This window comes from Gadus macrocephalus, chromosome 10, assembly GCF_031168955.1.
Source record: "Gadus macrocephalus chromosome 10, ASM3116895v1".
Lineage (NCBI taxonomy): Eukaryota > Metazoa > Chordata > Actinopteri > Gadiformes > Gadidae > Gadus > Gadus macrocephalus.
This window is the reverse complement of record NC_082391.1, coordinates 10,724,111-10,738,425: the sequence shown is the minus strand read 5'-3', so window position 1 is coordinate 10,738,425 and position 14,315 is coordinate 10,724,111. Positions and strand designations below refer to the sequence as shown.

Sequence of the window (14,315 nt, the reverse complement as noted above, 5' to 3'; positions counted from 1 at the left end):
TTCCCTGGGCCCGCGGGAGAGGGTTAGCTGGCTAGCGCTGGTGTGCATCTAGCTGGGCTTATGATACGTGTGTGTGTGTGTGTGTGTGTGTGTGTGTGTGTGTGTGTGTGTGTGTGTGTGTGTGTGTGTGTGTGTGTGTGTGTGTGTGTGTGTGCGAGGTATGCCCTAGGCTGGATGAGTTTGGCATGAGACCACCAGTATACGTCCGTCATTTCCCAGCCCCGTCTCTGATTTCCACAAACCTGATGAACGGAAACCTGCAGGTTTTTAGGGCCCCTATTTTACCACCAGGTGTGATATTGATCAGGCATCGCACGCGGTTTCTAAACGTAACCTTTAGCGACATCACAAATGGCTAAGTGAGGCGACACCTGGTAGTTAAACGGTGGAACCTTTAATGGTCTTCTGCTTCAGAGGAGTCCTGCTCTGCCGTCCATTAGCCGCGTTCAAGAAGCCATGAAGAGGCTTCACCCATTACCGCCTCCGTAAACAATAGGAAATAATATTTACACTCGGCAAGGGACAGATGTATACAGAACATCTGTACTGCACATCAGCCCTTGTGTAAACAACCTGGAGATTAGTTTTAATCATAATTTCCATGACATTTACGTCTCTGTGCGCTTCGCGTTGATTCCTTCCAGGTGGTGGCGCGCGACGACGACCAGGGTGCTAACGGGCAACTAAGCTACATGCTAAGCGGCGGGAACGATGAGGCGGCCTTCAGCCTGTCGTCCAGCGGGCAGCTGAGCCTGACCCAGACGCTGGACCGGGAGACCCAGGGGAGCTACCTGCTGCTGGTCACCGCCACTGACTCAGGTGAGGCTAGCGCCGGACATCTTGTAGCGATTAGCGATGTCGTAGCGACGGAAACCACTGTAGCCACTCTGTAGCGTGGGGGTTTAACAACGGCTGCGACGGCTTCAAAGTGAGCTTGTACATGAGTCTGGATTGAAACCACGCCGGTTCGACTCAGAGTACCATCAGAATGCCACCAGCCCAATATATATACCGTAGCCTGTAGGTGGAGGCTCCACTATGCATCAGGGGTATTTCGACAAAGATACACAAAAAACACAGAAAACATCCTCTCGGATTCCCACTGTGTTTTTGTGGCTCGATAACCTAAACATGGGAGAGTTTTTAGCCTGTCGAACTGACCTGTCCTCCTGGATTCCTGCGCTGTGGCACTGGACGCAGCGACCTTGTGTGTTTGTTTGGCTCCAGCGGTGGGCTCCTTTTAGCAGATAAAAGGTCCCCTTGTTATTGCATGGAGGCCGGCTAATGTGCAGTTTAAAGGAGTATATGCGTGGCCCCGCTGCCGTCTAAATCACATGCTATCCCCGTTAAGTATACGTTCCCCTGTGTGTGTCTGGCACCAATGTCATGCTTGAGGGTAGCGTGCTCATTCCTGGACCGACCATGTGACACTCTCCGCCATGCCGGGTATTTTGGACTGAGCATACATACACGCAAACGCACGCACACACTTGCGCAGACACGTGCACGCACACACACAGACACAAACACACCCAGACACACATGCACACTGTTACACACAAACACACACACACACACACTTTTACCCACACACATACTGTTACGCACACACACAAACACACACACACTGTTACACACATTGTTACACACACACACACAGAGGACGCAGTGAGAAACGTGACGTTGTGAGGTTGACGTCCAACAGTGGCCGTTGTTTGTGTTTCAGACGGGGCTGTGATGCCGTTAGCCACTGTGCCTGTCCACATGTAGATTGTATCCTTCATGGGCTCCATTCCGTGGTTAACCATATATGGTCTGGGCCCATGAGGTGTAATTCTCCGTTGGCTGAAAATAAAGTGAATTTGTCAAAGTCTGCGGGCCGGCGTTCTGGTAATCAGACTATCACGAGTAATTAAACGGGGACGTTGATGGATGGCTTTCATGCGTGTGTCGCTTTCAAAACTGTTTTCATAAACTGGCCCAGATCTACGTCACTCGGCGTAGGCCGAGGCGATACGCCGACATGCTAATTATGATTCTGGATCTTTGCGGGTCGTCCGCTGGGAACTCGTATTTAGAGGCTCGCCCGGGCAAGAAATAACAATCCTGCGACATGTTGACAGCGTGTTCCAGCGCGGAGTCACCGGGACGCGGGTCGCAGCGGGGAATATCAACATCCCTCATAAACCTCATAAACATCAGGTCGTAATTACCCTGCTGCTCTCTCCCACGGCGGTCAGCCGGGCCGGGGGGGGGGGGGCATCTCCAGGCCCGGACCATGGGTCGTACAATGTTCCCTCACCCCACCTAGACTCCTCTGGTCCACAGCAGGCCCCCGCGCTTAACACAATAAAAGCGCAACTGTAGCTTCTCCAAACATTCAAAAGCGCAACTCTGTCTTGTTAACACAATAGAGGCACATGCATGTCTTCTTAACACAATAGAAGCACATGTCAGCTTTGTTAACACAATAAAAGCGCATGGCAGCCTTCCTAAACCAATAAAAGCCCATGTAAGTATTGTTATCACATTAAAAGCGGCAGCCGATGTTCTCAACACATTGAAAGCACCGACCCTCTGTGTGATTCAAAAAGGTAAAAATAAAGGAAACATGAGAATTGCATAATTGAATTAACTTTCTTAAGTTTTAATCAAGTCACACGTGTTCTGGAGTCACAGTGGATAATGGCCTAATTTGATTTTATAGTGTACCGTTGGTCCACACATGTGAAGCACATGCCAGCGTCATGTGAGCGCCTTCTCCATAAGCACTTCAGCATCTGCACGGGAGCTAATGCGGCCCCATGACTGCAGGCCCTGTAAGCGCTTTAGCATGTTTAGCATCCGTATGAGGGCTAATTCTGCGCTTACACACACTGAGTGCTACGTGACTTATGATCCGACAGATGTGCTCAGGTCATTTAAACCTCTCTTTTTCCTATTCCATGAAAAATGGTAGAATAATTCACGAATGATTCGTTTTTTTTGTGTGTGCGGCTTTACGCTGGGAGCTGGCGTTCCCTTGGGAGACGTTCAGGCTCTCTGACGAACGTAAACTCATTGGTCGGAGCGTGCGTCGAGCTTTCAGGCTGAGCCGGCCCGCGGTGAGTGAATTCTGTCATGAAATAGTTCTGCTAATGGTTTCTGGCACAGGAGGGCAAGAAAACAGAAGAGTTCTGGCTCACTTTTGTAATTATTAGAAAATGTGAGCTTGGGCCAGCGTGGTGAAGGTGTTTTACTAGGACTCTGGCGAGCAGGGAGATCAGACCCAGGCTACTTCTGTTACTCCGAGACCCAGTGGAAAGTTACTGGCTGCCTTTCTGAGAGATAGAGAGAGGAGTTAAGAGAGATGGAGGGATAGAACGTGAGAGGAGGGGAAAGAACAAGTAACTGGCAACGTTTCTGAGACTAGGAGCAAGGAGTTAAGAGAGATAGAGCGTGAGGGAGACAGGCAGGGAGTCGGGGAGATTGAAAGGGGGGACAGAGAACGAGGAGACAGAGATAAAGGGAGTAAGAGACAGAGAGACAGCGAGAGGGAGGGAGGGAGGGAGGGAGAGCGAGCCAGACAGAAAGCATGAGGGGAAGAGTGAAGGAGAGAGGGCAGGGGATACAGAGAGAGAGCGAGGGAGCGAAAGCGATAACCGCTAAACTTACTGGAAAGGGGGAAACATCTGGGATCAACTGTGAATCAGTCGTTCGCTGCCTAGCAACCGAGAACCTCTGCCCCCCCCAATCAGATGTGCAGAAGGCCAGGAGGCCTGTGTGTTGGCCAGTGGGGGGGGGGGGGGGGGCTCTGTACTCCCATGGGCCAGGAGGACTCAGGAAGAGAAGGTGCTCTGTGTGTCTGACGGTCGGTGGCTTCGGGGGTCTGACGCTGGTGCCCGTTTCGGAGGGAGATGTTTCATGACTTCTGAGTCACATGGAAGATTGACTCCTTGAGTCACACGGTTCGGCTCGAACTCTCTGCTCTCATCTCCGGCTCGTCTTGAGTTCTTCTTTTTAGTACTTTTTCAGAAGTTTTTTACAACTTTTTTTATCTGATGAAGATATCGGTGCTCAGGGTGTTTGGTGGCAGAGAGAGGCGTGGTGAGGTTTTATAAGGTGAATTTAGAGAAGCGAAAAGGGGAGAATTATGGGTACGTTACAGGAAAGCATCCAATGATATTATCATAGTTCTTAGAGCATGGTGATAGAATGATAACGATTTAAAGGCGCGTGTGCGTGCTTGTAAAATATCCACATATTGGTCCAAAAGAGTATGCTTTTTAATATGCTGCGTATGTGTGTGTGTGTGTGTGTGTGTGTGTGTGTGTGTGTGTGTGTGTGTGTGTGTGTGTGTGTGTGTTTGAATCTGTAAATGTGTGTATGATGCAGATTTATCTGTGATTCTTGCGTGTGTGCGGGCACAGAGCACATTGACATGCAGGACGTTTGGTGGCGTTTCTTTAATTGCGGGAGCAGTAAATCCCTGGCTTACTGGCTGCAGATAGAGAGTATCTCTCTATAGGACCACGCTGTTTATACACAGCCTTTTGGCTGCTGTTCCCCATCACTCTAGACGCACAGCGCTAAAAGACCGCTTAGCAGATAAAGAATTTTAATGGCCATCCCTCGTTCAAAGACAGGAGTTCTTTCTAACTTCCCCCTCTTTCTCTCGCTGTTTCTTTCTCTCGGGGCTTTCAGCGGCTCTTGTGTTGTACTTCTTTAAATGCCGCTGTGTTTCCGGACTTCTCTCTTTTATTTTTAGCCTGTCTTGCCCTGACTCATTGAGGATCTGCCAGACACGCCAACATGTGCCAAACACGTATGTGCGTTATCGCGCCAAGATCCTATGTGTCTTTATGTCCGCGAGGCAATTAAGAGGAAACCCTAATCCCACCCCAAGCGGAGAAAGAGGAAGCATGACCACAGGGGCTGTGAATACATACGGTGTGAATACATGTTATGCGTACATAAGGTATGAACACATGAGGGGTGTATCTCTGTGGGACCGGGCGAACAGAAAGCCAGTAAACCGGCTGAAGGCGTCTGATAAGCAGTGTAAAAAACTAAATAAAAACAAAGGTCTCAGTCCTCGCTTCATAAATCTTCCAGCCGGTCCGGGGCTCCAGCGAGCGGCCAGATCCCGGTCTAGTGGCAACACGGGGCTCTGCCAAATCAAACACCAGGTTCCTCAGATGAACTTCGAGAAAAAGAAAATGTGAGATTGACGATTAAACCGTGAACGTGGTACGCATGTGGTCATGCTCGTTTTTTTTCCCCAATCCAGCTTTTTCCTCTATTTCACTTTCTGGTAAACTCTTTTAACAAGTGCTGGAGTGAATGTTTGTGTAAACAGCCGTAATGTGCAGCAGGGCGCGCTTGGCCGGCGTGGAACCAGCAACCTCAGCAGAGCTCCATGTGTTAAACTCCATTATTCTCATTGTTTTTTCCCCCAGTAAACAAATCGCCATCCCGCAAAATCGGGGTAATCCGAAAAGTCTGTTTAATCAGAAGGAGCTGCTCGTCAACGTCAGCTCGGCCGAGCGACTTCTCCGGGGCGACCGAACGAACGAGCAGCTGAATAAGCACAACGTTTTGCGTTTGTGGTTCTCCACCGCGGCATAAAAGCAGAACCGTGCGGCGCGAGTATGAACATTATAGAGCCGTGTTATGAGAACGTCTTTTCTTTCTCATCGTAGTATTGTTTATGATTTGTTGCGTACAATGGGAAACATTAATTAAACATTCGACAAACCACACCGAGCCTGACCGATAATTCAAAACTATCGCCACAACAAAATGAACGTGCATGAAAGCTGCAATAAAAACCAGAGCAGGGGGAGAAGAAAATGACTCTCTGTCTCGTGTCTGTGAAAACATTTCTACAAAGCAGCAAACTATATGCGCAGCAGATGGGGAAGAAATTATGCAAAAGCATTGAGACACAACTCATAAATACCCAGAGAGCTGTTTAATGTTTCAGGCCCACGATGCAGAGAAGGCCTCCGAGATCGCTGTATTATAGGGGGGAGAATTCTCTTCCTGTGACTGGGCAGAGGCCCGGGGGGGTGTTGGGCTGATTGATTCTGTTCACTCTCGCGGTCGTTAAGTGTGAGAAAAGCGCTGTTTACTCTGTTGTGTTTGGCCAACTCCGCCATGAGGGCCGCGGATGCCGCGAACCCGGGCCCCTCCAATGCCTTTCAGCCGGCGGACGGGGTCGCATTAAAAGCAGCTTTGTTGCAAAGCAACACGGTCCGAGAGAGGGAAAAATGTCAATTTTGCCTCCGATGGCGAACCCAGGCCTCCTGTCCTGCCACCCCTGTCTCCTCCGATTAATAGAGTGTTTTATGTACGTCGCCCCGCACGGGACAGCCTTGCCGAAGTCCATAAAGCGTAATTAACTGTTTAGCTTTAAGCTGCGGGCTTCAGAGGGCCTGTCTCCGCACTTCACACATTCATCGGTCTCTCTTCCCAGTCAAGCTGTCCCACACATCCCAGTTTAATGAACCCTGACACTATTTGTACTTTCCGATATTGTCTCCTGCCGCGGCGGCGTTCCCCGAGACGGACCGTCGCCCCCCCGTTACCCCGTAACACCGGCCAATAATATTGGAGGAAGGGATTATCTCTTGTGCCAGCAGAGACTCAGAATCTTAGGATCTTTGGGGCTCAGCCCTCGGCTCCTCCTCCAGTGGGGGCCGGAGGGCTGGTGGTCCTCCCTGTCGATTGGACACCCTTCCTGCACCCCCTCAGTAGAGCTTCACACCCTGCTAGCATCTGGTGTTCAGCAACAGATATGTTAATTAGAATTAGCACGTGTATTTACACCCCACCCCAGCACCCCTACTGTGCAGGGAGTATGTCCCTGGCACCTTGTTGGGGTTAATGTGATTTGTCCGCCCGTAATGTACACTAATAAGGTTCTTAGCGGGCGCCATATGGTGACGCTAGCCCAGGCCTGGGCAGTGGCTATTGAAGGCTTGGAGGGGATACTGTCTGTGGATCTGGTGCAGAGTCGGGGGGACAGATGGTCTGCTGGAGGTCAGCCGCAGGGAAATGGGTAGTATTATGTGTAACTGTTTACTGTTTGGCAGACGCTTTTACCCAAAGGGAGGTCATGGAGGTAGGGGTGAGGTCATCTTGCTCAAGGAGGGCTAGGGGTGTTCTGCTGATGTTGGGGATTGAACAAGGTACCTTCCTATTGTTGCTACTGTTTACTCTTTAGAAGTCACTTTTATCCAAAGCGTCAATTTAATGACGATAAAGGTCAGCCATCTTGCCCAATAGCGCCTGAGCACACAGGCTGCCCACACTGGGGACGATGCTGGTAACTTTAGGCCGTGAGTCAAACAGCCAGGCCTGCAGAGCCATGGTTCCCTGTGGGATCCCCCGGGTTCGTGGTTCTGCGACGCGTACTGTAAACACCCCCCACCGCTCACCCTCCCAACCTCACCACAGGGCCGGGGACATTACAACACATCATCAGACTAAAACCCAGTGTCTTTATTAGGGCCACTTTAGGTTTTAATGGATTATCCTGAAATACATAACAGATGGCCGTGTTTTGGTGTTCGCTGACCGAAATGTAGTGTTTGTTTTACAAACCCGATTGGAATGCGCCGCACTGGTTGTGTCTCTGGACGGACCCTACGAAGGCGCCCTCGTCGTTTCGGCTGAGAAGCGAGCCCCAGTGGTTCTGGTGCTGTCCGAGCTCCGTGAGGATATCAGGACCCAGGGTGTGAAAGTAGGGCTGGTGACATCATAGGGTTTCGGGTTATAATCCCCTGGCGGTATTGTCATGTAACTCATAGGATCAGAACACTTAGCCGAATACCAGGGCTCTGAATCGGGACCCTCGGAGGACGGGAACGCTCCACTACCCCGGGGTCTAAATGATCAGGAATACTAAGCCAGGGCTTAGCCTGTGTGCTATCCTATCCACACCGCCACAGAGGTCTGCACGAAGGACACCCCCCGACAGTTCTCTCCAGGGCTTGAAAGCATCTGAGGGAAACCCCCACCCTACCTCGTACATCTCCACCCAACCCCACGTACCCCCAGACCCAACCTCGTACCTACATACCCAACCGTATACACCCACACCCCATCCTCTAATTCCAAACCCCCATAACTTTAGACCCAAACCCATGCACCCCAGCCTCTGACCTCCATGGCCCAGTGTCTCTTAACAAACCCCTCCAGACTCCGAAACATCCTCATGTACAAACTCACAAACTCTGAGATGAACCGGGATTAGAATCCACTCACGTCGCGTCCCGCTGCCAGTCAATCACAAGGCTACTGGTGTCCAAACTAGAGTACGTAACATAGAGTAGGCTCATGTACTACACACAGGGGTTTCTAATGGACGTTGAGACCATGATGCTGATAACTCCAAGACTGGGTAAATACCTATGCCATGAGAGCAGGCTCAGCGCCAACAGCGTCGGGTCACGCTGGTTTGTTTTGCTCGGAGGCCGAGGGTTGACCTCCGGGAATGAGATTATGGTAATGGCTGCCGCCGGCCGTGCTTAGGGGGGTAGAGGTGCACATAGGGGGGTAAGGGGGTGACGTAATCCCTCTCTCGCCTTATCTTTCCTGGCCAACTCGCCGGCTGAAAATCAGGGCTGCATCATGTCGACTTTCAGTAACAGCATTACCAAGAATGCCAAACATTATAAAACGCTGCCTCCCCTCCCTTGGAAGTTAAGTTGTCTCTCCAGAGTATTTTCCCCTCTGAATGTTCACCAGAGTATATGAAATGGAGGAATTTGGCTTTGGATGCCGTTCAGTGATGTCTTTTATTTATTTAGCCGTTTACGCTAAAGCATGTGGTGACCTCTCTCTCTCTCTCTCCTGGAGACGGTTCACATTAGGACCGCTCGCTGCATCCCCACGTTACTGCAGGAGAAAGCAGAACCAGGTGATCACAACATGCGGGCCCATGCATCTTTGTTCGCTGCGATCGCTCCTACACCCACGGCCAAACGCATACAGACAGACAGATAGACAGACAGAGGGTCTAACAACGAGCCGGCTAGGTGATGTGCCAGTGGAAAGAGTACTCTCTTTCCCAAGAGGCATTGCATGAGCTGTTAGGCAGCTGAAATAGCTGTGGAGCGGACTTCCTCCAGCCCTCAGACACCCTCTTCCTACACCGCCCACCCATCCAGACCGGCTCCTGGACACCACGCCTCTGAGTGGACCCGCAACACCAACCTAGCACCATCCACACCACAACTCCTCCACTCTGACCACCCCAGCCGGCCCGATCCCCGGAGCGTTCCTCAGGGGTTGAGTCATCACCCGGTCCTCGTGCCAAGCCCCCGGCTCTCCTCCCCGGTCACTTAATGAGCAATCCCGGGATCAGGCCCGGGGCCAGACGGGCATGCCGCTCTGGGCACGTCTTTATTCACTGCGGAGCGACGAATCGATCCGGGGAATGTCGCACGCCGCCTGGAACCCGGCGCAGACAACTGCCATTTACATACATCTGCACGGCCGCCGCCAGGGACAGCGCTCCTGACGGCTATATCGGTCGGGCGCTGGGGGGTAACCGGAGACAACGGAGGTATTTACACGCCGGGCGAGGTGGGTGGGGGGGTGGGGGGGGTCGGAGGTTGGGTGGGGGGGGGTCCCGGCGGCGCAGCTGCCCGAGGTCATGTGACACCAGCAATCCGCCAGGGGCTAAGAAGAGGCATGATGCCGGGGAAACCGATACGGCCACAAACATCTGAGACATGCCCGGTTTAAACCAACGGCTGTCAGCGCCCAGGGGCCCGGGCACCTGGGGGGGAGGGGAGAGAGGAGGGGGGGTCGTTTTGAAGGTAGTTTTGGCTGTGAGTATTGAGAGGGGGGGGGGAGGGGGAGGTGACCTTCAGTTGCGCTTGCGTGGGATTTAGGGATGGGGGTGAGGGGAGTGGGGTGAGACCATTTCTGGTGCATTTGGTGATAGGGTTAGGGTAAGGGTTAGGGAGGAGGTCGGCTGTACAGGTCAAAGGTCACATAAGTGCACAACAGCACAGCAGAAAAAAGGGTGGCAGGGAATGTCTACTTGGGCGGAAAACAGGACGTGACATCACATCCCGGGGCGAAAAGTTGAAAAATGCCTGGAAGGAGGGCAGTATGTGTTTACACGCATGCATTCCTATTCACGCACACACACGTACACACAGATGCGCGCACACACACACACAAACACAGACACCCACGTGCACACACACAGGTTGCAGGGCCCGCTTCCTGTGTTGGTGGTAGAACAATGATATTGAAACAGCGAGCACTGGTTCCTCCGACAAACAGGGGAAGCTGGAGGTCAGATTCGGCAGTTAGTCGCTTGATATTCAAACACAAACACGCGGTTCAGCCAGCTTCACTTGACCGACAGCGAGCCACTTGACTTGATTTCACCCAGAGCCTCTTAGCAGCAGTCCTGGTCAACGTCTGAGTCTGAGATTAAGGTGTGTGTGAAGGGTGTGTCTGGGGGAGGTGTGGGGGGGGGTTGTCTAGAAGGGGGGGGGGTGTGCCTCGGCCGACCAGACACGGGGACTCTCCCATTAAGAGGATCAGGGCCGGGCGAGGGCAGCCAAGGGGTGAGGCCCTTTAATCTGTTGCCGTGACAACGCGGCCGCACGGTGACTCACTCAAACGCCTAACCCCCCCCCCACGATTCCCTCGTCCAATGGGACGCGAGCGGGGACACGCGTGAGGTGTGGCTGGATTAAGTGTGAAGTGACAAGGTGGCGGCCCTTTAAGAGTTAACGCCTCCGACCTGGGGGGGCTGTCCCGGCCCGTTACTGTGACAACAGCATCCCATAACGCGGCCTCAAACCGAACACAAACGTAAACACCTACTCATGCACGGCCGCTCGGACTGTCCCCCCACACGGGTTCGACTATTTATCAATTGTATTTTCATCACAGCGTTCAGCCTCTTACACTTACGCACACATTTCCAAGCACTTTGCCGCAATAACAGATTCGGCCTGATGGTAAATATTTGAGCTTGTGTCAGTGTGTACGGTAACTGGGTCTAGATGGAGCGGTGTCTACACGCGGCGGTAAACACCGCACAGGGCAGGACCTACGATGCGGTGATGACTCACTGAACTGATTAGTGAGATCCTGCAGCCGGTGGATTCCCTGGGAGGGATCTTGTTTACGCCCTTCTGTGTTTGTGTTGGTTGTTACCCTGCTTTGAGCTGGGGGCTGTTTATCCATACGGTGTTGCTCTTCAAGCTCGCACACTTCCTCTTGCCAACACCTGGAGACATGAGCGGCAGCGATGTACGAGAGATGATTCGTTTAAATCGGTTTTAAAATGGAGGAGTGTCTGGAAGGCTTGGCCGTGGGGGGCCGGGGTGTTTCAGAAACGGTTGGGATGTTCCAGAAACGCATTACATTTACATTTACATTTAAGGCGTTTAGCAGACACTTTTATCCAAAGCGACTTACAATAGGTACATTTGTCAGAAGAAAGAGAAACAACAATATACCTCTGTCGGTACAATAAGAATGATGTTCATAGAACCAAGTGCCAAGCACTAACAATCACTAGGTGTACAACAAGGGTAATACAGTGTTTCCTATATAATGAAAAAAGTACCTGGAAGAAATGCCCAAGAGCCCTTCAGCAGCTCAATGTCTGTAGTTGAACACTCTCTAACGGTTATGACTGAACTCCGAAGCGTTTGACACTTTCACACCCTGCCTCATTTATCCACGCATATTCCCCCTTATTTCAAGTGACTAATGAACGTCTTAACGTGTCCACCGCCCACCCCTGCTAATCCCCCCCCCCCGCCCCGGCCCCCGGTCCTGGGAGGGTTTGGTGGGTCCTTTATGCTGTGATTATGCATGGCTCCACATCAAGAAAGATGATAAGTGGCGACCCTCCAATGCTGGGTATTAATCCCCTGCCCCCGCGGAACGCAGCGCCAGCCATTAGACGTCCTCCACAGCTGAGCGCACACTGCTGCTAAAGCGCTACAGCGTTACACCGCTACTACACCGTTGCTAAAGACCTACAGCGCTACACCACTGCTGCTAAAGTGCTACACAGTGCTATACCGCTACTACGTCACTGCTAAAGCACTACAGCGCTACACCACCGCTACAACACCGCTACACAGCGTTATACAGCACCACCGCAACACCACCGCTGCTAAAGCACAACAGCGCTACTCCAGCACCGCCGCCAGTGTCAGCCGTCAGCCCGCGTACCGCCGTGTCCACGCTCCACAGGCCGTGTTTCATTACTGCTCTCCTGACCTCACTGTAAGCACGGCGGTCCTGAAGTGAGTCCGGGGGGCAGCCCCCGGCCCGTGTTGTGGCGTCCTGCTGCGCGGCTGCACTAATGTTAGGATAAGATGGAGGGCCCTGCCTTGTAGGGGAGGATTACGGAGCGGCGGGAACGCCGGGCGCTTTTCTCAAGCTTTTCTTCTACTTCTTCTTCTTCACATTTTTGTGCGGTTCACTTTTCATCTGGCATTGATTGAGTCTGCTCCCCCGGGGCGGCGGGGCCACGTTTCGTCACTCCAGCAGGGGAGAGAGTGGGAGGGAGGGGAGATGAGAGGGGAGAATGGTTAGATTCCCGCTGTCAATAGCATTTCTTCGGCACTCTGATGCCAGCGGATAACTCCGAGAATAGAACCCGCGGCAGGAGATGAAACCTGCGGTCGACCCAGGAAGGTCGTCCGAACGCGGAGGGTGGGTCTTGGGGGGGGGGGGGGGGGGGGGGGGGGGGAGTCACTCTGATTTGACGGGGGGTCGCGTGGAAACACAAAGCCAGAACCCAGAGGGTCTTGTCTGAATGAAGTGCAGCAGGAACTCTGCGGTGGGGGAGCTTTTCGCTGAAATATGAATAAACTTCTCCGTGTCTCTCACCGACAGTCACGATGTGTCACAATGTGTCCTAAAAAGGCAATCATAACAGCCTTTTTAATATCCATCTCGCTGAGCAGAGTATTTTCTTTCATTTTTATGAGAATGTCTTAGGTAAAGCTTTGCCATGAAGTATGTGGAGGGAACCAGAGGAGACGTTGAGGAGCTCTGCTTCCAACAGCTGGAAAAGCATCACACACATCTCTGCACCTCCCACACAACTCCTTCACACCACCTTCTCACCTCCACTACTACTCCACTACTACGGCCCTCCTCCTTTCCTCCTCCTCCTCTAATGGCCCTCCTCCTCTCCTCCTCCTCTAACGGTTCTCCTCCTCCTCCTCCTCCTCCTCCTCCTCCTCTAACGGTTCTCCTCCTCCTCCTCTCCTCCTCCTCCTCCTCCTCCTCTTCTAACGGCCCTCCTCCTCTCCTCCTCCTCCTCAAATGGCCCTCCTCCTCTCCTCCTCCTCCTCAAATGGCCCTCCTCCTCTCCTCCTCCTCTAACAGTTCTCCTCCTCCTCCTCCTCCTCCTCCTCCTCCTCTAACGGTTCTCCTCCTCCTCTAACGGTTCTCCTCCTCCTCCTCCTCCTCTAACGGTTCTCCTCCTCCTCCTCCTGCTCCTCCTCTTCTCCTCTAGCGGTTCTCCTCCTCTCCTCCTCCTCTAACAGCCCTCCTCCTTTCCTCCTCCCCCCCAGGCTCCCCTCCCCTCAGTGGGACGGCCACGGTGACGGTGCTGGTGGAGGACGAGAACGACAACGTCCCGCTCTTCTCCAGCTCCTCCTTCCACACCTCCATCCCCGAGGACGCCCCCACCGGCAGTGACCTCCTGCTGGTCAGCAGCACTGATGCCGACGTGGGCCTCAACGGGGTCATCAGGTAGGGGACCGCCGTGACCTCTAGGACCTCCGTGACCTCTGGGACCTCTGTGACCTCTCGGACACGTGTGCTCCGAGAGACAGTAGAGAGACAGGAGAGGGAAGAGAGAGAGGAGAGAGACTGGAGACGGGAGAGAAACAGAAGAGAGACAGGAGAGAGACAGGGGAGGGATGAGAGACAGGGGAGGGAAGAGAGACAGGGGAGAGACATGATAAGGAAGAGAGAGGGAAGAGAGAAAGGAACGGAAAGAGAGACAGGAGTGGGAGTGAGACAGGAGAGAGAAGAGGGACAGGAGAGTGAAAGAGAGAGACAGGAGGGAGACAGGAGTTGGAATCGAGACTATATATTGAAGATGAAAATGTAGGCTAGCACTGAGTTGAACCTTTGCCTCATCCATTAGCAGACTGGCAGGTCAAGCCATCGAGTTCATATATAGAGAGATGTAAACTGGTGTGAGTGTGTGTGTGTGTGTGTGTGTGTGTGTGTGTGTGTGTGTGTGTGTGTGTGTGTGTGTGTGTGTGTGTGTGTGTGTGTGTGTGTAGGGGGTACAGGGGGGTCTAGGTGTTGGGTCCTGA

The 14,315-nt window shown here is 52.7% G+C and overlaps 1 protein-coding gene across 1 annotated transcript in view; it reads left to right on the top strand.

Annotated features, from left to right (window-relative positions):
• The window catches only part of fat4 (FAT atypical cadherin 4), a 96,278-nt gene that overhangs the window by 61,296 nt on the left and 20,667 nt on the right, over window positions 1-14,315 (top strand). The window contains exons 6-7 of the mRNA XM_060063434.1: window positions 645-819; window positions 13,560-13,740. Of these exons, the coding sequence (XP_059919417.1) occupies window positions 645-819; window positions 13,560-13,740 (356 nt within the window). The remainder of the gene's footprint in view (window positions 1-644; window positions 820-13,559; window positions 13,741-14,315) is intronic.